Below are 21330 nucleotides of genomic sequence, written 5' to 3' on the forward strand. Positions count from 1 at the left end.
TTGAAAATTGTAAGAGGTTTAGGAACTTGAGACTATTTTAAAGAAAATAAAGGGGTATCTATGCAAAAGAGGTAAAATATTTGCTTAAACCCTAAAAGAAAATGACGAGCCTTTAGCTGCTGAACTCAACCTCAACAACTTATTCACAAAAGTAGAGAAGAAGAAGAATCACAAGATGGTTCGCAGCATAAACCCTAAGAAGGCAAAGAGGAAGAACAAGGTTAGAATCTTCGAATCCCCAAACTTCAATCTGATTTTGTCTCTCAAATCAAATCAGTAACCTAAAACGCGTGAATTTGAATGTTGAAATTTTGATAGAAGAAGGGAGAAGCGTCTTCCTCCTCGGTGCCATCGATGCCAACAAGGGTTTGGCAGCCAGGTGTGGATAAGCTCGAAGAAGGAGAAGAGCTTCAGTGCGACCCTTCTGCTTATAATTCCCTTCATGGCTTCCATGTTGGTTGGCCCTGTTTGAGGTAAGCTAAAAAGCTTGACACTTTAGGGTTTATTAAAGAGATTGTGTATTTAAATCATAAAGCTGAAGTCTTTTGAATGGTTTAGTGACTTTGATTGTTTCTATTCTCTTTTTCAGTTTTGACATTTTAGGTGATAAGTTGGGTTTGAACCGAACTGAGTTTCCTCACACATTGTATATGGTGGCTGGGACTCAGGTGAGTCTTGTACCTTTATATCTTTGATCGTGGTAAGTTGTGAATATAGTTAACTATTCTCTCCCTTTTAGGCGGAGAAAGCACCTTTGAACTCCATTGGGTTATTTAAGATCAGCAACGTGTCTGGGAAGAGACGGGATGTAGTCCCCAAGACGGTTAATGGTGATGATGCTATGGAGGATGAGGATGATGAAGATGAGGACAGTGATAGCGATGAGGAAAGTGAAGATGGAGCTTCCACTACTCCGATTATTCAGGTAATTTTTTATTCTGTCTAACTATTATGTTATTCACTTGGTCGTCTCTGAATTAGAGAGAGTCATCTTCATGGTTAATAATTTTATCTCGAATGTTTTTGATAAACAGGTCCGCAGAGTTGCTCACCATGGATGTGTTAACCGCATTCGTGCAATGCCACAAAATCCTCATATCTGTGTCTCTTGGGCAGATTCTGGTCATGTACAGGTAAGATAATGTCCTTATCATTTCACAAACCGGATATTAGATAAGCCATGAAGATATGTTATTGTTTACTTATGTGTGGCTCTTAGAAACTGGTTTGTGCTTTTATATTTGGGGGCAGGTGTGGGACATGAGCTCTCATCTTAATGCTCTAGCAGAGTCAGAAACAGAAGGTAAAGATGGAACTTCACCGGCTCTAAATCAGGCACCCTTGGTTAACTTTTCTGGCCACAAAGATGAAGGCTATGCTATAGATTGGAGTCCTGCAACTGCTGGAAGGCTTCTTTCCGGTATAATTTTTCAGCAATACTCAGACAGTTACATGCTTTTCAACGTAGTCAGTGTATTTATTTATTTTTCTACACCGGTTAGGGGACTGCATGAGTATGATTCATCTGTGGGAACCAGCTTCTGGTTCATGGACTGTTGATCCTATTCCGTTAACAGGACACACCGCAAGTGTTGAAGATATACAAGTAAGACTGTTGCTCTTTGCTGCAGCTAAACGGTGTGTTAACTGTTACTGTCTCCTTTTGGGCTTAATATTGTTTCCCTCTGTTGCCAGTGGAGTCCAGCTGAAGCCAACGTGTTTGCATCCTGTTCTGTGGATGGGACTATTGCACTATGGGATGTCCGAGTTGGGAAGACGCCTGCATTATCTTTCAAAGCACATAACGCAGATGTGAATGTTATCTCATGGAACAGGTTCTCTTTGCCACTTTGATGTGAAACTTAAACTTTTTTTATCATTGGCTAATTCGTTTATTTTTCCTCCTTCATGAAGGCTGGCTAGTTGCATGTTGGCTTCAGGAAGTGACGATGGAGCATTCTCTATCCATGATCTTAGAGTTATCAAGGTAGGTTTTATAATTTCCGTATCAATATCTTAACGAGATTCTGATGTGATAAGCCTTTAAAAACTTGAACTAGGAGGGAGATGCTAAGGTAGCACATTTTGAGTATCATAAGCATCCTATCACGTCGATTGAGTGGAGCGCTCATGAATCCTCAACACTTGCAGTCTCTTCCGGCGACAACCAGCTCACGTAAGCCACATAAGCTTATACAGAAAACACAGATTACCAGCAAAAAAAACACTGAGAAACTGTGTAATGATTCTTGGCTTATCTATTGAATCTGCAGGATATGGGATTTATCCTTAGAGAAGGATGAAGAAGAGGAAGCAGAGTTCAAAGCACAGACCAAGGAACATGTTAACACACCTCAAGATTTGCCTCCTCAGCTTCTTTTCGTTCACCAGGTAACATCTTACTTCAACCTCTTATAGTACCGGTTATATTTCATTGATGTCTGTTTGTCTGAAAACTTTTTTTCTATTCCGTAAAACCAGGGACAAAAGGACTTGAAGGAACTCCACTGGCACAACCAGATTCCAGGGATGATCATCTCAACTGCTGAAGATGGGTTCAACATCTTGATGCCTTACAACATTCAGAACACACTTCCTGATCTCGCTGCCTGAAAAGCTTGAGCCTTTTTTCCTGAAAAACTTTTCTAGTCTCTTGAGAGTTTTTTTGTTGTCCTCCCTGTTTTCAAGAACTATACTCTTTCATAACTTGATGTTTCATAACCGTCGGTTGGTTTCATTTTGTGACAAAATGTCAAAGTATGTTTTTTAAAAGCATTCTCTCACTATGGTGTATTATTATTATTTCACAACTTTCAAGCGTTCATCATTGGTCGATTGATTTCAACTGCTACAAAATGTTGAAGGAGCAAAAGCCAACAATTCCTGAAACATATATACTGTAAAAAAATCTGGATGTTCTAATCACTTTTCGATCATTCCTTATGACATAAAATCTATTAGAGTATCAAAAAGAAAAGTTAAAACAGGGTTTCTTAATACAACAATAAGGACGGTTATTCTATGAGCCAACAGGCTTGCCGTTTAGTTTAGGGAAAGGATATTGTTTGCTTAGAACTACCATTTTGCTTTTGTGTGCCAAATAACCTTTTACAAGGTTTTTGTATATCAAGATCGTCATTATACATTCCACCTGCAATTTATTTTTATCAGAAATACCTATGAGTTTAAAGAATGCATTCTAGTAATCTACAGAGACAAATGGGATGCAAACATAAGACAAATGTGATCCATGTCTATTTCTAGCCATCTAAGTGCTTTGGCAAATTACTTCAAGGTTCAGCTGGTGAGCTCTTGCAGTCTTGTCTGGAACCAAAACAAAACAAAATAAAAATAACATGAACGACTAGAGATTAGAGAGACTAAAAACAAAACCTGATCAAGATGAAACCAAACCGGACTTGGTCGCTAGTGGTTAACATCTTATAAAGATGAAACCAAACCTGATCAAGAACAAAACCTTGCTCTTAGAGGGCCCAAACAAAGGATAACTCTTTGTTGCTAGTGGTTAACATCTTTTTAATTTGAAACTAACATTTTTATAGAATGTTTAATGATTTTCTCGATAATGTGGCATTTTGATTTAACAAATATTAAAGGACTGTCAACTTCAGAAATTTTAAGCGCTAAATAAACATTTTTAGTGAAATTTTTAATAACTCTTAATAATTTGAAACTTTTAAACTTGTATGTTAATTAGTTCTTTAAATTTTGGAAACCAAAAACTAATATTTTATTGAATATCCATGATATATCGACCCTATAATGAGACTCAGGCAAGTGCCGATGACTCATGCAAAACTGCAATCTCTTCTCTCTCTTTTTCTGTTGATCACTAAATTTACTAAAGTTTGACTTTATATAGAGTAAAATCATGATTCTGTTTTAAAACAGTATAACACATTTGTCACTCCTTTGCTGATTTGTCTTGTAAATGGATTCTCCAATTTAAGTAAAACAAAGAAGAAAAAAACGATACCTTCATATTCCAAGAAGTAACCAAGATTACATTTTCATTTAAAGCATTGACATCGCACAAATGGCTGTACAATAGAAAACTAACGTAACGCCCTTTTTTGTCACGATACTTATAAGGTAACGCCTAATATACACCATAAATCAAGATTTGGTTATAAATTTCGTACGTATATAAAATTAGTTTTGAGGAGAACATAGTCAAATCTATTATAAACAAAACACAAGGAACCGTTAGAGAGAGAAAGGGATGACGAAGTGGAGTGTGGTGATGATGATAGTAGTGTTGGTGATAGCTACCATGGAACGAGAAGCAGAAGGAAGTGTATGTTTATTTAATTGCTTGAAAAAGTGCCGTCACAAGGATCCTTCTGTGAGAAGATATTGTATCTGCGAGTGTGTTTTCTTGTGCACTATCGACTTCAAGAGCCCACAAGGCAATCAACTTGCCGAAAGAAAATCTTTCTACCAAGCTCTGAACCAAACATGCGGCCAAACACCTAATGCTCCATCACCATCACCACAGTAATTATTTATTTGTATTTGCGTTTATGTTTTTTTTGGGGAAAAAAAATATTACTTTTCATATTCGTTCACACAGAATAATGTGTACTTTATTTTACTCCACATTATTTTTCTCTCTCTCGTATTTTACTATTATATCATCTTCGTTTTACCACTTTTTTACTCCATTTTACTTTTAACTTTTAAGTTACCAATCACACTCAATATCTCAATTAGAAGACGCAAGTAGACACTTAACAAAAAAAAATTAATACCTACGCATTTATTTTCTTGTGTTATGTGTATAGAGAAGCTGACAAGATTTATGCATGTTGATATTGCAGGATGAAAACAAGCTTTAGTAAAGAGATACTCGCGAGAGAAGATGTTCATGGCTAAATTCTCTAGATTTTGTATAAGTAACAAATAAAAATCAATAAAATCTTCAAGTGTTTACTTTATTAAAGAGTTTTACAGGTTTACACACTCCTATTAACAATGAGATTAACTTGACTGTATAAATTGGTTCAATTATCTTTTATTTCTTCACAAACAATCTAACATAAACATAAAAACCATGCTTTTTGGAACACAAAGTAATAATATCACAAGCTATTTTTGAATACTCCCAAAAAATGTATACACATGCACACTTTAGACCCAACCATATTTTTATTTGCGGGAGAGATTCTCAGTCTGAGCATTCCTAAATGCACTACATGCAATAACATAGACCCAAATGAGAACAACGACAGTGATGATAAGTATGAGATTTGCTTTACGCCAATCTTGTCTTAGGTTTCCCAAAAGACCAGCTTTGCAGGAGTTGCAATTGTAACAAAGCTGGCTTTGATCGTTGCTCCATAGGTAACAGTCTGCATCTGCAGCCATGTTGGTTGGGTTTAACCACAGTGTCGGGTTGACGAAGTTGTAGCCACACGCGGTTGGTGGTTTGCAACAACCGGACTGTACAACACAAAGAAAGTGCATAGTTAGCTATATTAGTGGTAGAACATGGGAGATATGTAATGGAGACAAAGAATTTTGATTGTAATTATCGTATTTAATCATTGGTCCAAGTCCAACATTTGATAATGTCTAATTAATTTTCACATACAATAAGTCAAAACCTTATCATCTAGGCTTATTTAATTATTAGTGGTTCCACTAGTCTTGTTACGGTGTACTTGAATGCCAACTTGCTAGAAACTAAATGTATAAAATATTCAAATGATTTAAATTTATTTGATGAACAGCATTAGAAATTTTGATTCGTATAAAGATTAGAAAAGTATCTACTTTATTAAAACATGAATATACTTATAGAATAATCCTAAAAATTACACAATATTTACGACCAAATGCCACTAAAATTAAATTAGTCTCACATTAAAAAATGATTATCTTTTCCACATATTCATTGTTTTCCTAAATGTGATTTTCACGACTATAATAAAGGAACTACATCAATTTAGAATCCAAAATATTAAAACAAGCACAAATTTTTTTGATTTACGCCTATAATAAAGGAACAAGCATAAGATCTTAGCATGTTATTACGTTATTTTTTTACTTTTCCAAGTTACTTCATTAATTTTATTTATCATTATAATTCGATGTTATTTATTTTACGTATTAACCATAATAATTTCACATGTCTAAATGAAATTATTCCATTAGTGACAAAAGATCAAATCGGTTAACAAAATTATTTTAATTTGCTTACTAAATCATTTAAACATGAGCATTCATGTATTCGTTCAAATATATATATTAGTTCTTATGGATATCGAGTTTTTGGATTTAAAATTAAACTATGTTTGAGTATTACGAATTTTCGAACAAGGTTCAAGTTGGATTCTTCCGGATCCGTAGGAACCTAAAAATATTTAAATAACTTATATGTTTTAAGAATATCACGAATATACGGGTCAATCTCTAAGCTCTAGTATGATTTTATTAGTTATTACCCCCATAACGAAGTATTAATATCAGTTGAATAAAACGGGAATCTATTCAAAATAACCACAATCGAAGATTTTGTTTTTCTGTCAAAAACATGAAAATGAATTTTGGGAGTGGCATTTTAAAAATAATTCTGAATAGAAAATGTTGAAATTTTGTCAAGTTTGAGTTGATATTTGGGATATTTTTACATAACAAGTATTGTGTCAGTTAAGTAGAACGGGAACCTATTCAAAATAACCAAAATCCAAGATTTTGTTTTTAAGACAAAAACATAAAAATGAATTTTGAGAGTGGCAAAAAAAAAATTTGAGAGTGGCATTTTAAAAATAATTCTGAATAGAAAATGTTGAAAATTTTGTCAAGTTTGAGTTGAGATTTTTAAAAAGATTATCTACAGAGAAAATGAGATCATAAAATTATGTGAGTGGGACAATGACAAAGAGCATAAAATAAATAAACAGCGAAAACCTATTTTATCATGTAACATATTGTGGGTGGATGGTGGATCCTTATGATAGTGTATGTTTTGAAATTGTGAATCTTACTAATCTTTTGCACAGTTGGTCTCCAGCAATTTCCACACTAGTCTCCTAGAATATATATGGTTATATATATAAGACATCTAATAATTTAAATACTGGAGCTTCAAGATAAGTTCTCAATAATTGAGACTTCATATGCCTAGAATTTGAGTAATTTAGTAATTTAACACATAATTTGAGCTAATTGCAATATTTTCTGGATTAGTTTGTCCAAAATTTCAATTATTTTTTATTTTACTTTTAGTTTTCTAAAGGATAAGGAAATACAAAAGGAAAATAATTAAATCGTTAAAGGTACTACAAAATAAAAAGAATACAGAGAATAAGAACATTGCTCTTTTGGACTTCACAAAAGCTAAAGTGAAAAGCTAAACTTTTCTGAATAATGGACCCTTTCTTTTTCATTTATAAGGACAAAAACCGTAGGTCTCACATAATCTAGATATTGACAAAATATTATCATTAAAATAATCTTAATTAATAATCTAATCTTTAATTTCTTATTAAGGTGATATAAGCAAATGGTACCATTTAAAGGCAACTAACTTAAGATTTGAACTTTTGACTCATAGATGTAATAACCCCATATAATCTTAACCTAAGATGTTAAGTTTACAAGTTAACTATCAATAATCATGAGTGCGTGAAATTACGGTTTTGATTGACTAGGGGACATAATTACCGCGCTGATGACTTTAACATCACTGTTAACCACAGGTTGCTTACAAAATAAGATAGAATCTATAAAACAAACTACAAGAGTCAAATCAAACGGTATGAAATGTAAAATGTGGAGGCCAAATGTAACAAACTAGAAGTTTCAGGTTCAGAATAAAGCGAATAAAAGATGAAAGAGAGATAACATGCCTGGAGAGGAGTGATGGAAGAGGAAGAGAAGAACTGATCAGCGGTGATGAACTGTTGGCTGAGCTTAGGACAAACGTCTGTATCAGCCAAACAAGCCCTTATCTTCCCCCAGTTCCTGGAATCCACAACGTTCTCTCTCAGCCAATCCGAGAACCCTTCGAGCCTGTACTCTTTGTAACCTCGACCCGGAACTTGATACGACCCGTCGGGTCGGGTCACCAAGAAAGCAAATATCAGAACCACCAGCAAGAGTCCGATCAGTATCGCCATACAGCACAAGTACACAGCCAGCAGAGTCTCCTTGTGCCTGAGAATGATTCAGATTGATCATTTGAGCTCAAACGTTAGAATCAAACCGAAGCAAAAGTGTCTTGTGTTTATGTATTACTTACTGGTAGGCGCCGATGAAGCCGCAAGCAGAGACGACGAGGATGAGAACGCCGAGGACGACGACGGGCCAACGGAGGAGATTGACACACTCGTTGTCAGGTTTCGAGGCAAGCCATATCCCTGACGCCGTTATAGGTATCGAACATAGTAACGCTAGTAAGTTCAGTATCGCCGTTAAGTTATTCGCTAACGCCATTAGCTCTCTCTCTTAAAAATTTGAAGAAGTAAAGAAAGTGAGAGGACTGTCTCTGTTTTTCTTACTTGTATGATGAGGTCGGTGCCTTGGTCGTTAGTGTGAGCTTTGTTTTATGCTAAAATTTACACAACACGAGGTTCGGTCCGGTACAGTTATCCGGCTAAGTGCTGATTTAAAGGGAATGGATATGTGGTTTTATAATATTGTATCCTTTTTAACAGTGTTCACGTTGATTTTTTTCTTCAGGTAACTTGTTAAAAGGGGAATTTTTATTTCCAGTTCATTGCGGTGAACAAGTTAATATGGCCGGACAGTTTTTTCTTTTGGGTTTAGCAGTGGAATCCTGTCACATGGATGTACACGTGGAGAAAGGAGATGCCTTTTGAAAGTTTTGAATTGCGTTTGTGTTTTAAGGCGATGCCGTAACCATAGGACATAATTAACCCCGGTTTCTTAGTTAGGATTCTTAACTTATGATTTAACTTTTTTTTTTATATTTTTCGGTTAAGATACGGTTCTTACATCTTTTATTTAAGAGACGGTTCTTAGCTTTTTTTAGTTAAAATCTAAGAAAAGTTAAGAACCATTTTTTAACTGAAGTTAAAAACTCCAGTTAAGAGACTGAAGTTAATCATGGTCTTATGCTCTTATAGTTTTTATTTTTTGAATGCCCACTTTATATTATAGTTTATATAGTAGAAAGATTTTTGGCGTTAAACTAAATTGGGCATGTTAATGACAACGACTATTTGACGTTAAGAGCATCTCCAAAGGTATTCTATTTTTCCTTCTATAATTTACACTAAAATAGAGTAACTCTATTATAGAGTTGAATTTGCTCCAATGGTTCACTACTTCACTCTATAATAGAGTTACTCTATAATATAGTGAAATATAGATTAATCTTATTTTTTTACTCCAAATATAGAGTGAAAAAACAAAAATACTCTATATTTCACTATATTATAAAGTAACTCTATTATAGAGTAAACCATTGGAGCAAATCTAACTCTATAATAGAGTTACTCTATTTTAGAGTGAAATATAGAGAAAATTATAGTGTAGCATTGGAGATGGTCTAAATAAAACATGTTGGTTTAGAAAAAAGAACTAAAACTGAAGAAAATATCATCTATCTCTTTAAAATAAATATCATCTATCTCTTCATAATGTTGCGTTTTTGTTACCTAACTAAATAATAAAGTTGTTACCTAACTAATATTAAATCCAACAAAACGAGTATGCAATGAACTTAAATCCAATCAAACAAAACTATGAAATGAAAAACTCACGGATACTCACCGATTTAATACAACATCCTTTAAACTTTATTTGGAAAATGATTTTTATCTTAATTTACTAATGTACGTCACCACATTTATTTTCACAAAATGATATATTTGTAAGAATACTACACGATAACAAACTAAATATTAGATGAGTAGTTTCATTTATTCAGATTTACATATTTAAAATATGGTCATAACTCATATATATTTGATGATCTGAATTGTTAAGCTTATTTATGTTTACTCACAGTAAAATACTTTAGTTAATTTGAGTGATTGACAGTTGGTTAATTAAACAGGTTAATTGATAAATTAATAAATGAATCATAAAACCAACTTATAATTTGACATGATAAAAGTTGAAACATTAAAATTTAGTTGGTATCTATATTGTTCAGTCATATAGTGAAACAAATTAATGTTGATAACATGATATCATCACGATAATAGATATTTGTGGATTGTTCAATCAAATATGAAAATATATCAATACTATTAAAACAGAAGGCCCTTTTTTGAGGTACCCTTCTCTTTCAACAATATTTACCAGATTCTGCCACTGGAATATTTTAAGCTATGTTTTTAATTTAATTATGTATTTTTCTGAGATTTCTTTTATTTAAACAACAACACTACATTTACTGCCTATCGAAACTATGTGTATAATTACATATCAAATTAACACCTTCTTGATGCATTTTTCAGTTAGTAAACGTTGTTAAATGGAAAAAAATAGACGATGCTTCATCTACATATTAAACGATGGAACATAATTTAAAAAACTCAATTGCTATAACACACTGATTTTCATTTCTTACACAGTACATTTACCAAATCTTTGTATATTGATAATGATGTTCCATCGACACTGAAGCTTCAACGATTAAAGTTTGAAGGTTTCCCTCTCGAATATTGGATTCTGCAAGCTTCCAAATTAAAATAAAAAATACATTATGTTAATATCAATGTATCGACCATTCATCACTTCCAATCAAGGTTTTGGTTACAAACTATTGCACCCTTCAAACATACATGTTGCACTATTCAAACTCCTGAATATCAAACTTATTAATGTTCAGATTCGTTTTTATAAATTTGTAAGCTTGCATTTTTATATGCATAGTATGAGTTACAGACGAACCCGCAAAACCACAAATCCTTTTTTATTCATTGATTTATTAAAATTAAGCAATGTCAAATCATACCAACCCCTAAACCCCCAAATATTTTAAAAGCAGCATGCATTAGTTTTGAATCTTCACGGGATTAACCATTGTGCAATATACTCGGCCAAATTATTGAATTTGCAAAGATTTTCACATCAGTAACCGAAAATATAAATATTAAATCACAACAAGAAAGAGTGAATTTTGGTAACTGAAATATCGATATAATGCCATTAATCTAAATCATAAATACCCACCCAGCCAATCCTATTGTCCCATATCTTCGATGATTGTAATAACATAAAATCAAAACAAGAAAGCGTGAATTTTGGTAACTGAAATATCGATAATAATATACCAGAAAATCTAATGTTCCATAACTTTAATAAACTAGAAGGTCGAGATAATATATTTTCCTAAACTCACGGCCCTATTTTATAACTATTTGAATGAGAATATTCTGAACCTCATGCCTTAAATTTTCTTATATATATCGACCATCTAGATTCAAAGCAAACACGCCATCTAGACTCAAAGCAAGCAATGTTGTTTTCTATACGTTTCTCATATAATGTATTCTAAAAAAAAGATGGTGTACCTTGATGAGATTAGGCCATGAAAACAACTTGGTTTATTGAAGCCAAAATCATGCATACCTGGAAACCATCCAATGTTGGGTTTAGTGAGACTTTAGAGATCTTTTTTTTTTTGAGCAAAGACTTTAGAGATCATATTTGCAGACAAAAAGGTAAATACTGCGACATTTTTAAGTTTTTAGTTTACGAGTTGTTTTACTGAGATCGTGAATAATGTGTTATTCTCTAAAATATCTTTCAGTGGATCAAAATTCATGCTACTTGCAGGAAGAACAATTTGAAATCGTTGGGGGATCAATGCTAAAATAAAAAAAATATTTTTATTTAAACAAATTAGTGTATAATTATTTGGGTCCGTACGAATACGAAATGTGTAGAAATCTATTACCTGATTTACGTTAGATACAGTTTCATGCCATCACAGTATTATCCTAATCTCCTTATTTGTTTTCCTTACGTATATAATCTTTAAAAAAAATCATAAGATGGTATTATCCTAATCTCCTTATTTGTTTTCCTAACAATGAATGGATATTAAATAGTATGATGGTATTCATCCGAACACTTATCTTAAAATGATTGTTTGTTGTGCACCAGCGTGGATGACAACATTTTGTAATACCTGAAAATGCTCACAATATAAAATCAAATTATTTTTTTGTACTTATAAAGGACAGTCTATATTATATTGTAATAGTAAATAATTGTGAGTAAAATATATAATGTTTAGTTCAAAAAACACCCGTGATATATTTTACCTCGATAGATGTTTAATTATATGTATTTTTCATTTGTGGAGATGTTTGTGAACTAAAAACAAATCACATTAATAATAATAAGGAGAAAAATATATAATAAATAAGAATGAAGATACGAAATATTACCATTAAGGATCGGATTAAGAGAAACAAATGGCAGATAGCTATGAGAGATCAATAAGAGAAACAAATGTAACTGAGAATTTACCATTAAGGATTGGATTAAGTCCTTCTGTCGGAGATAGCCATCTTCTTCTCTTTGCGACAAAGGAACCGACAGGTGAGAGAGAATATTTTTTGTTTTCTTTTGTCGAACACCTGAAATTTTTTTTTATATCTGTCGATAAATTTAATGGGCTTGAACCAATATGTTTTAATTAAAAAAAAATCAAAAGACCCAAACAAAAGAAGATGGCTGTAACATTTAATAAAAAAAAATATTTTATAACAAAGATTAATTTTATTTTTATTAATTACTTAATTTTAAATTATCTAATTTATTTATATTAGCTATTTAAATATGTTACAAAATAACTGTTAAAAATATAATAAACATTTTGGATAATAGTTTTCTAAAATAGTTGACGCAAAAACAAAGAAAAGCCAATTAACCGGAAAATAATAACTAAATTTAAAGAAATAAATATATTTTTACAGACATTTTAAAAAAAAATTAAGACACAGAATATTAACTTCATAGATCCTTGCAAGCAAAAAAAAAGATCAACAATCAATGGTATGAAACAATTTACTAGCAATCGAAGACAAACCTTTGGAGACTTTCTCATTGAATACCTAATTGAATGACCTCACCAAAATCTTTCTATGAATGCCTCAGATTGGCTTCAAATTCATCGGATCTATTCCATTTAAGCCATGGGACAGTACATGCAAAAGAAATTAAAAACAAAAAAATAAATTGGTTAGTAGAATCATGGAGTTCAACTATCTATCAACGATAATGAAAATACAGGAAAAGAGCAAACCTTGGAAATGATGCTTAGTCAAATTGTGGAATACCCGATTCTTCTGCTTCAGTCGCCATTTGAGTTTATTTTTGTTTAGAAACCTAGATTTTGTCTGAAACATGACAAAAAATACTTGGACTCTATTGGAAAATAACAAAACCATGGACTGGGCTTGAGCCTATTTTGAAAATTCTGGCTTTGCTAAACATTTTGTATTCAAAATACAACCCATCTTGATAATTTGTATTCAAAATTATAATAAATTTTTGGTTTGGCCCATTAAAAAGTCCAATCTAAATTATATAAGTAATTAAAAATTTAATTGAAAATTATAAACATTATTATAAAGTACAATGAAACCTCTATAAATTGATAATGTTGAACTACACCAAAACTATAATTTTTTTTATTAATTTATAGAGATATTAATTTATAGAGATATTAATTTATCGATATACTAATTGAACCAAAAACTCAACTTGGGACTATAAAATTATATTATTTTATAGAAATTTTTAGTGTATATTAATTTATAGAGTATTAATATTAAAGAGGTTATACTGTATCTATTACTACAAATAACATTACAATTTATTTTTTAAAATTTAATGGCTAAGATAAAAATATGTTATCCTATATCTAGCAAAAGAATAATAATCATATTGTGTTTCTAAGTTACACTTAAACATAAATATTATATGTGTACGATTATATTTATGCATAATTTAAAATTTGAAACATAAAAAAAATCATAATTTATCTTTGTGTTTTATTTAACAATATAAAATCTATACTGTTGAATTAGATGGATTTGTTAGGTATGGACATTTTACTCGGATTGAAAGATCTGAATCAGAACCGATCCAAAAATACAGGTTCGGGTCTGGGTCCGGATTCATGTTAAAGTATATGTTGGATCTTTTTTCTTATAACTGCGGATCTCGGTTCGTGTACGGGTCCTATCCGAGACTCGATCGGCTACCCAAGTACCCAAATATTATTGTGTGTATCAGATATATTTAAGTGATTGGGTATATTTTTATATTTTGGATATTCCTTAAAGTTTCAGATTCGGTTTTTGGGCATAATTTTATTTTTCGGGTAAAATTAGATTTTCAAAAAATATAATTCGGGTACTTAGTTAAAATTTTGGGTATCTTTTGGGTTTTCGGGTCTGATTTTGGATAAATTTTCATGTATTTTTGCGGTTCTTTGGATATTTTTAGAGTTTTCGGTATATTTCGAGTTGTCGGGTCCAGTCCGGGTATTTCGGTTCCTAAATATCTGAACCAACCCAAATCCGAAATATACTCAAAAACTGTAGGTATTTTACGGGTATTAGAATTGTAGATCCGAACTGATCCGGATCCGACAAGACTCGACCCGTAACCGACTCAAAAAATTATAGATATCTATAAGGATCTAGATTTCCAAAACCCGAAGGATCCGAACCGACAAGACCCGGTCCAAACCCGATCCAAGGACCCGAGTGCCCATGCCTATGATATGTTGTACTAAGTAAAAAATAAGAACAATTTTCTCAATCATGTATCTCGAAATATAACCCGGGTATTGGGAATCTTACAATTTTGTTTCCTATAAAATACAACCGCAGTATATATGTTTTGATATGTTAACAAAAACAAATCTCCGCATTTTGAAAACAAATCCCGCGCTTTCAAAGCGCGGGTCAAAATCTAGTAGATCACTTAAAGATGGATTAAAAATACAATTTTTGGGTATTTTTTCAAGAACAATAGACCTCAATTTCCCAAGCTTCTACACTTTGTGGAAACAAAGCTAGCATATTTGATGCTCTAGCTGAATTTTTCATAAAACATTTAATTGTATCAAATTTATGAGAGGATTTTCTAAAGGCTTCAGCAAAAACTGAGAAGTACAACACTTAATTGAATCAATTTCTAGAGGATTTACATGAAGCTGATGACGATGTTAATTCAGCGTGAGATGAGAGAGAGAGATGTCTATGTACCCGTCAAAGGATCAAGTCTAAACGTTTCGATTTTAATCGCCTCGAATAAGCGTCCGGTTCGTTTGTTTCGCTTGCAATTAATTAGCATGTTCGAAGAATTTGAACTATCGTTCTTCAACAAATGTGGAGACATGATGATGTGAAAGAAGGATCGTAAAAGGTGGCTTATCTCCAGCTCATGGTCTTGTTGGGCTTTTTTGATTGAAGGAGAACTTTGGTCTGATCAAAATACGTGACTGTATTCGATCATAAAACAATGATGAAAACGGTGCTGGTTTTCATCTTTTTAGCTAACGAGCTACTTTTGTTGGGAAATTGGGATAATCATCGTAGGAAAAGGCATATGTGGTTTCAGTTCTTTTTTGTTCATGAGCTTTTGTTCGTTGGAAGGTGGAATAAGATCGTTCACGAGAGCAATCTTTTTGAAACACAACTTCCATTACTTCGTAATCATCCGGGTTTCAAATAAGAATGGAGTTTAACCAAACTGAAACAGCAAAATACAATACAACATAATCGAAAGATATAGAAAAACCTCTAAGAAAAAGCCACAGCGAATTAAAGCAAATCTCGAATGCATCAAAGCAAGTTTCATGGGATAATTTTGAAGGTTTCATTGACAATTACTAGTACATATCCTTTATTCAGTATGAATTGAAAAGGGATTATATGATCGATAAATAATAAAGTTGTTACCTAACTAATATTTTCTTGTGATCCCATATCAAGTATTCTGCTGGGATAACTCAATTTTATAAATTAGGTAATAGATGAAAATTTGTGACTCCATGTGTGTATTCAAACAAAAAAATAATGAAATGTATACTCAAACTTGATCAAGTTATAAAACTCAATGAAACAAAAAGGATGATGAAGATTTTGGTATAGCCAAAACAAACTATTTTTCACTCAAAATATAAATTTAAAAAAAAAACCGAATCTTGTTAGCTCCGCGAAAGAAAAACCAAAACTTTAATCAACTCATACTTTTTTTTTCAAAAAGGGCATAATCAACTCATACTTGCATATATAATCCACAAGCATAAATACAACGTCACTGATGAAAAGACTGGATAAATTGGTGGATCAAATGTCACAATTCCAGTAGTAAGAAAAAACAAGAAGGTTCGTGCATCATCGAGGGATCAACATACCTTTCACAGAACCATATAACTCTCAACATGATCGAAAAAAACTTGGATTGCAGCAGAGTCATCTCCAATTCCATCAACCACAACTTGTCTAACCTTTTTTTCCTTGGGATCGTAGCAAAGAAAAAAGAATGGGTTAGGAGATGGGAGCGGTGCGAATATGATCTCGCCAGTAGGAAGTATACCCCTGAACATTAAACGTTGATTTGCCCCACATATATGAGCCACAGAAGGAACCACAGAAGCAGTTTTTGACCATACTTCTTTGTTGACATCATCCTGAACCCATAGGTCAATTGCGCCGGTATTTACCTGGGTCGCTATGGTTATCTTTCCACTGTGATTCACCAGATTACCAAACTCTTGTAGCTCATAATCGTCGGGTAGCTTAGTAACATTAAACTCTTCAGTACTCAGATCAAAGCCCATTAGCGATCGTTTTTGTTTGTAAGAAGCTAAGTAATACAGAACACCGTCCCTGCATATCCCATGGTTTCCAGCATAATGACGATGTGGATACTTACACTCGATCATTCTCCATTTATTTTTAGCTCCTAAGGTGATAACTTGATGCTCCTTGGATACAATAGCTTCCCACGCCATAACATCCTCCAAAAAGTAATCACGGGATATAATACCACGAGCTATATTACCACGTTGAGTTATCACCGTCAGGCACAACACTTTGTATACATCGTTAACCGGATCATATCCAAAAACAGATAAAATCTCTTTTTTCCTCGTTTTGATTCTAGGTAACGTTACGAACTGGCCCGTACTAGGGTTTCCAATGACCATCTTGATACCTTTTCGACCGCAGATCAGGCCGCGAACAGGTGGAGTAAATAAATACCGTACATCCGGATCCAGTGTGTAACTAACCTTGTCATGATCATTAGAGTTAGACGAAGGGTGCTCCTCCTGAGAGAAGGAGTGAAAGAGCTGCATGTCGCTGCCACGGTGCACTGAGACAAGATGACGACGCGGTTGAGTGGAAGATCGAGTCATGCACAACTCGGTGAAGTCTTTGCCGAGGATGATCGAGGACAAGTGTTTAGAAGCGAAACGGAGCCTGGCTATGGATCTCGGCGGCAGTTTCATGAGAATCTCTAGTTTGAGTTCCATAGGAATCATGATAAACGGATCGTTTACATCGTTCCTTTCGTCTCGTTTCTTAGACCTCTTGACCCTTTTCATGGCTACTTTCAACTAGTCCGCCTCTCACTGTTTCAATCTCTTAACCCAAATATTTTTATTTCTTAAACCTAAATATAGGCGATACCAATTCCTTGACGAAACGTATTAATCTAATTAATAAATACTAGTTAAAAAAAACGTGTAACATTTTATAGATTTTGCAAATAAAACCTCCTATTTTGAAGTTTTTAGAGGAAAATATTCTTTTGTTTATTACGGGTGATTGCCTTTTTTCTAGAAAATGAGTCGTGGATCTTAACTTCTTTTGCATCAATGTCTCTTGCTTCTTAATCAAGTAATAGTTAGGTTAGTTGTTCACAGGAGTTGATATGCACTATTAGCTTCTTCATATTCTCCCACCGGGTTTAAACCAGGAAAATGTCAAGTTTCATGGCCGGCAGAGATATATGCCTTGCATCAAATAGCTTGAAGTTAGAAATTGGCATCCTTAGATGTGTGAGGGGTACAAAATCTCTTGATTGGAGGTTGCGCCAACAAGAAGCGACCTCTGCATCCTGGAATAATAATAGAACAAAAAATAAAACTCCATTGGTATGTTTGGGTGATCAAAACAAGAAGTTTGAAGCAGAGGTAGAAATATAGGTATACGGTGGTATTACACCACTGGGCACTGGCCTAGCAAGAGATGAGGTGGTGTCAAAAGGTTGGATATTCAACAACAGGCTCTCAAGATTAAGTTGAGGTACAATTGGATGGTAATATTTTTTATGTTTTTTTTTGAATTAACCATAGTGTCTGGCGATCGAGGTTAACCGATTATTCTGTGGATCCCAGGAATGCAATGTTAAATTATCTGGTGTCCGACAGGGATTAAACTGTAAGTTCACCGTATTGGGATCATCCCTCAAATTCCACTAGCCCAAAGCCTGTTGGTTAAATCTTTTTTTTATGTTAATCGTTGCTTTACTGAACTTTGTTTCGATGAAGTATGTCATCTACAAAGACCACAGAAAGAGGTCAACAAAGATGTTATGATCGAGATATTTGGGTCTTTCTCTATTGCACCGAAAAGGGAAGATATGAAACCATGGGCTCCAGCAATATGGTTTAAGGGTTGTATCCCAAAGCATGCCTTTACTATGTTGACAACCAATCTTAACAGGTTACACACTAGAACAAGGCTCGCCTTTTGGGGACTATTAATTCCTACATCCTGCTGTCTTTGTGACACAGCACAGACTAGGAAACAAGGGACCATCTGATCATCCATTGCGTCTTCTCCAAGGATCTCTGGAGGAGCACTGATCTTTTTGGCTTGGCTATTAAACTTTGGAAACAATCTCTGGAGTCCATTGCGCATGTGTGTTGCTCAAGCAATAGTTTATGCAATATGGGGTGAGAGAAACAATAGGTTTTTTGGACAAGAATCAACATCAGTGGACGTCCTTTTTAGCTACTGGCCCTCAGGATTAAGTAAATCTAAAGCGTTGGAAATCTTTTGTTTTTTTTGTACCTCTGTTTTCAATGTTTTTGCCAGAGAGACTCTTCTGTTTTAGGATATTGCTACCATTGTAAATCCTCTTTTCATCAATACATATATGATATTTACAGTTAATCACAAAAAGTAATAAAGCGAACTGGTTAATCCGGTCGAACCGTCTTTTTTGGTTTAGTAGTGGAATTATGTTACATAGATTGTGTTTTGAGGGCTTTGAAACCAGTATATTAGCGCGTCGCCGTAACCACTTTATATAGTAGAAAAATTATTTGTGTTGAACTAAACCGGTATGTTATTAACACCGACAACTCTGTGTTGGATAAAACTTTTGGTTTAGAAAAGAAAAACCTTAAACCGAAGAAAATAGCATCCCGCTATTTAAAGACAATAATCTCATACTTAATTGATGAACTGGGTTGACAGAGCTCTATTTCAATATTGACTACACGTAATCAAGTAGATGTGGCATTTTCATAGTATTGCAATAATTATTACGTTATGCGAATTTCAACATCAAGATATACTTACTCTAATAAAACAAAACGAAAATAAAATGAAACACTCAAATCAATGAAACAAAACCAATAAGAAATTAAACTCACGGATTTAATTTAACATTGTAACTATGTCTTTTACCAAATCCTTCAAAAACTTTGTTTCAAAAGTAATTTTCAAAATTTGTATATATCATTACCATATTCATTTTCACAAAGAGATGATTTATAAATATAACATGAATAATATTATTTTATGTAAATACACATATTTGAAATATGTAATAACTTATATGTCAACTTCTATGCACAATAATATAATTACAAACACACCAATTTTCTACTCAATAGCATAATATTTTCCATATCAGATATACAATATCGCAAAATTTTGTCTATATATGTATTTTATCAAAATTAGTTGTAAAAGTGTCTTTATAAAAATGACAACATTAATAATGTCAAAATTTAGCGGATACACAAATGTTTGAAATTATAAGTAAATCTATTAATCAGTGAAAACAACTAAGTTTCCATATTGTTGAGCTTAGTGGCGTTTAATCATGGTAAAATATATTAGTTGAATGATTAACGATTGGTTTATTAAATAGATTAATTAATAAATTAACGAATGAAAACCAAAAATATAATAACTTTAAAGCTTTACTGAAAGTTGATGAAAGTTAAAATATAAAAATTTAGTTAATATTTATGTTGTTCGATCATATGAAGAAACAAATTAATGTTGTTTTAATGATTATAGTCATTTTAGGTTGTCCTATCAAATATGAAAAATATAGATCATTGAAAGATGAAACAAATAACAATCTGTGCACTAAATTTGTTCACAAGCACTAAATTTGAAATCATATTCTTCCAAGTAAACAAATATAGCATATTTGAAATTTTATTTGATCTCCAAAAAGTTAGGATAGTAAAAATGCTTCAGATCAATTAATATGTCACATATATGTAGCCAAGTCATCAGCCACTCTTTCAATAACCGCTATTTTTGATATATTTTTATGGTTGGTGACATACTATTTACTCTGAAGAAAGAGAAATACATATGGAAAAGCTTGAGACAAACTTCACCGAATAGTTGACTTTAATTAGTGACAAAGTGAAAGCTTTAAAATCCAAATTTGAAAAGAAGGAAAAGATTCCGTTGAAGGGAAAATTATACACACTATACAAAATAAATTATATCAATAATATGAGTTGAAAATTAGGTAAATACACATGATGTGACAAGTTATGTGTCTATCAACATAGATACTAAATTGTGAGATTTAGTGTATTGAGATAATTATGGAAAAAAATTGTGTCCAATGAGATGCAATTTCACTATATTTATTAATGACGTAAATTTATAAAACATAATGAAACTTTAAAATAAATAATATCTTCTATAGAATTTGGATATTTATTATACACAATCCATTATTTTACCACATGGGTCAACGAGCGGTTTCAAGCGAATCGACGGTGGAGATCGACGGTTCAAGTTAGCTCTCCGGCTACGCTTTCTCACCCCGATTCTCGCGGTACCAAAGCCACGAGGGTATGCACCTGTCATACATGCGTTTCATCTCTATCTGTAATATATGGGCTTTGTTGGGCTGAATGTAATATGTATGGGCTTGAGTCTGCTTGTAATCTTAACCTTTGGGATTTAATACAAAGAGAAAAAAAATACCACATGGGCCAAAACTCTGAAAAGCTTGTATAAGACCCATTAGTATGTATCTGACGTAACAACAAACGGCATCGTTTCTTCTTCACATTAATACTTAGCT

The 21330-nt window shown here is 32.9% G+C and overlaps 3 protein-coding genes and 1 long non-coding RNA gene across 10 annotated transcripts; 2 read left to right on the forward strand and 2 right to left on the reverse strand.

The window, feature by feature from the left end:
* Window positions 1-6: 6 nt before the first annotated feature.
* Window positions 7-2824, forward strand: LOC103837964 (glutamate-rich WD repeat-containing protein 1). Its single transcript, XM_009114368.3, has 12 exons — window positions 7-220; window positions 319-473; window positions 590-668; window positions 740-925; window positions 1035-1133; window positions 1252-1420; window positions 1503-1606; window positions 1696-1835; window positions 1915-1987; window positions 2061-2176; window positions 2274-2391; window positions 2482-2824. Exons 1-12 carry the CDS (start codon window positions 176-178, stop codon window positions 2611-2613), a joined length of 1416 nt encoding a protein of 471 aa, XP_009112616.1. The 5' UTR covers window positions 7-175; the 3' UTR covers window positions 2614-2824.
* A 2195-nt stretch (window positions 2825-5019) lies between these two features.
* Window positions 5020-8708, reverse strand: LOC103837966 (tetraspanin-2). Its single transcript, XM_009114369.3, has 3 exons — window positions 8267-8708; window positions 7875-8181; window positions 5020-5463 (listed from the first exon to the last, which is right to left on the reverse strand). Exons 1-3 carry the CDS (start codon window positions 8458-8460, stop codon window positions 5170-5172), a joined length of 795 nt encoding a protein of 264 aa, XP_009112617.2. The 5' UTR covers window positions 8461-8708; the 3' UTR covers window positions 5020-5169.
* Window positions 8709-10452: 1744 nt separating this feature from the next.
* Window positions 10453-21110, reverse strand: LOC103837967 (F-box/kelch-repeat protein At3g04660-like). Of its 7 annotated transcripts, XM_033280649.1 has the most exons (6): window positions 13256-21110; window positions 13040-13129; window positions 12478-12587; window positions 11900-12133; window positions 11514-11571; window positions 10473-10675 (listed from the first exon to the last, which is right to left on the reverse strand). In XM_033280649.1, the coding sequence occupies exon 1, from the start codon at window positions 17576-17578 to the stop codon at window positions 16388-16390; it is 1191 nt and encodes a 396-aa protein (XP_033136540.1). In that variant the 5' UTR covers window positions 17579-21110; the 3' UTR covers window positions 10473-10675; window positions 11514-11571; window positions 11900-12133; window positions 12478-12587; window positions 13040-13129; window positions 13256-16387. The 7 variants fall into 7 exon arrangements, with proteins under 7 accessions (XP_033136542.1, XP_033136546.1, XP_033136543.1 ...); XM_033280651.1 differs by having other exon boundaries at window positions 10453-10668; window positions 13040-21110; XM_033280648.1 differs by having other exon boundaries at window positions 13040-21110.
* On the forward strand, window positions 11594-12392 carry LOC117128403. The gene is made up of 2 exons (XR_004451699.1): window positions 11594-11663; window positions 11753-12392. It is a non-coding gene; the product is annotated as an uncharacterized LOC117128403 (long non-coding RNA).
* Window positions 21111-21330: the final 220 nt, after the last annotated feature.

Source organism: Brassica rapa, chromosome A09 (assembly GCF_000309985.2).
Source record: "Brassica rapa cultivar Chiifu-401-42 chromosome A09, CAAS_Brap_v3.01, whole genome shotgun sequence".
NCBI classification, from domain to species: domain Eukaryota; kingdom Viridiplantae; phylum Streptophyta; class Magnoliopsida; order Brassicales; family Brassicaceae; genus Brassica; species Brassica rapa.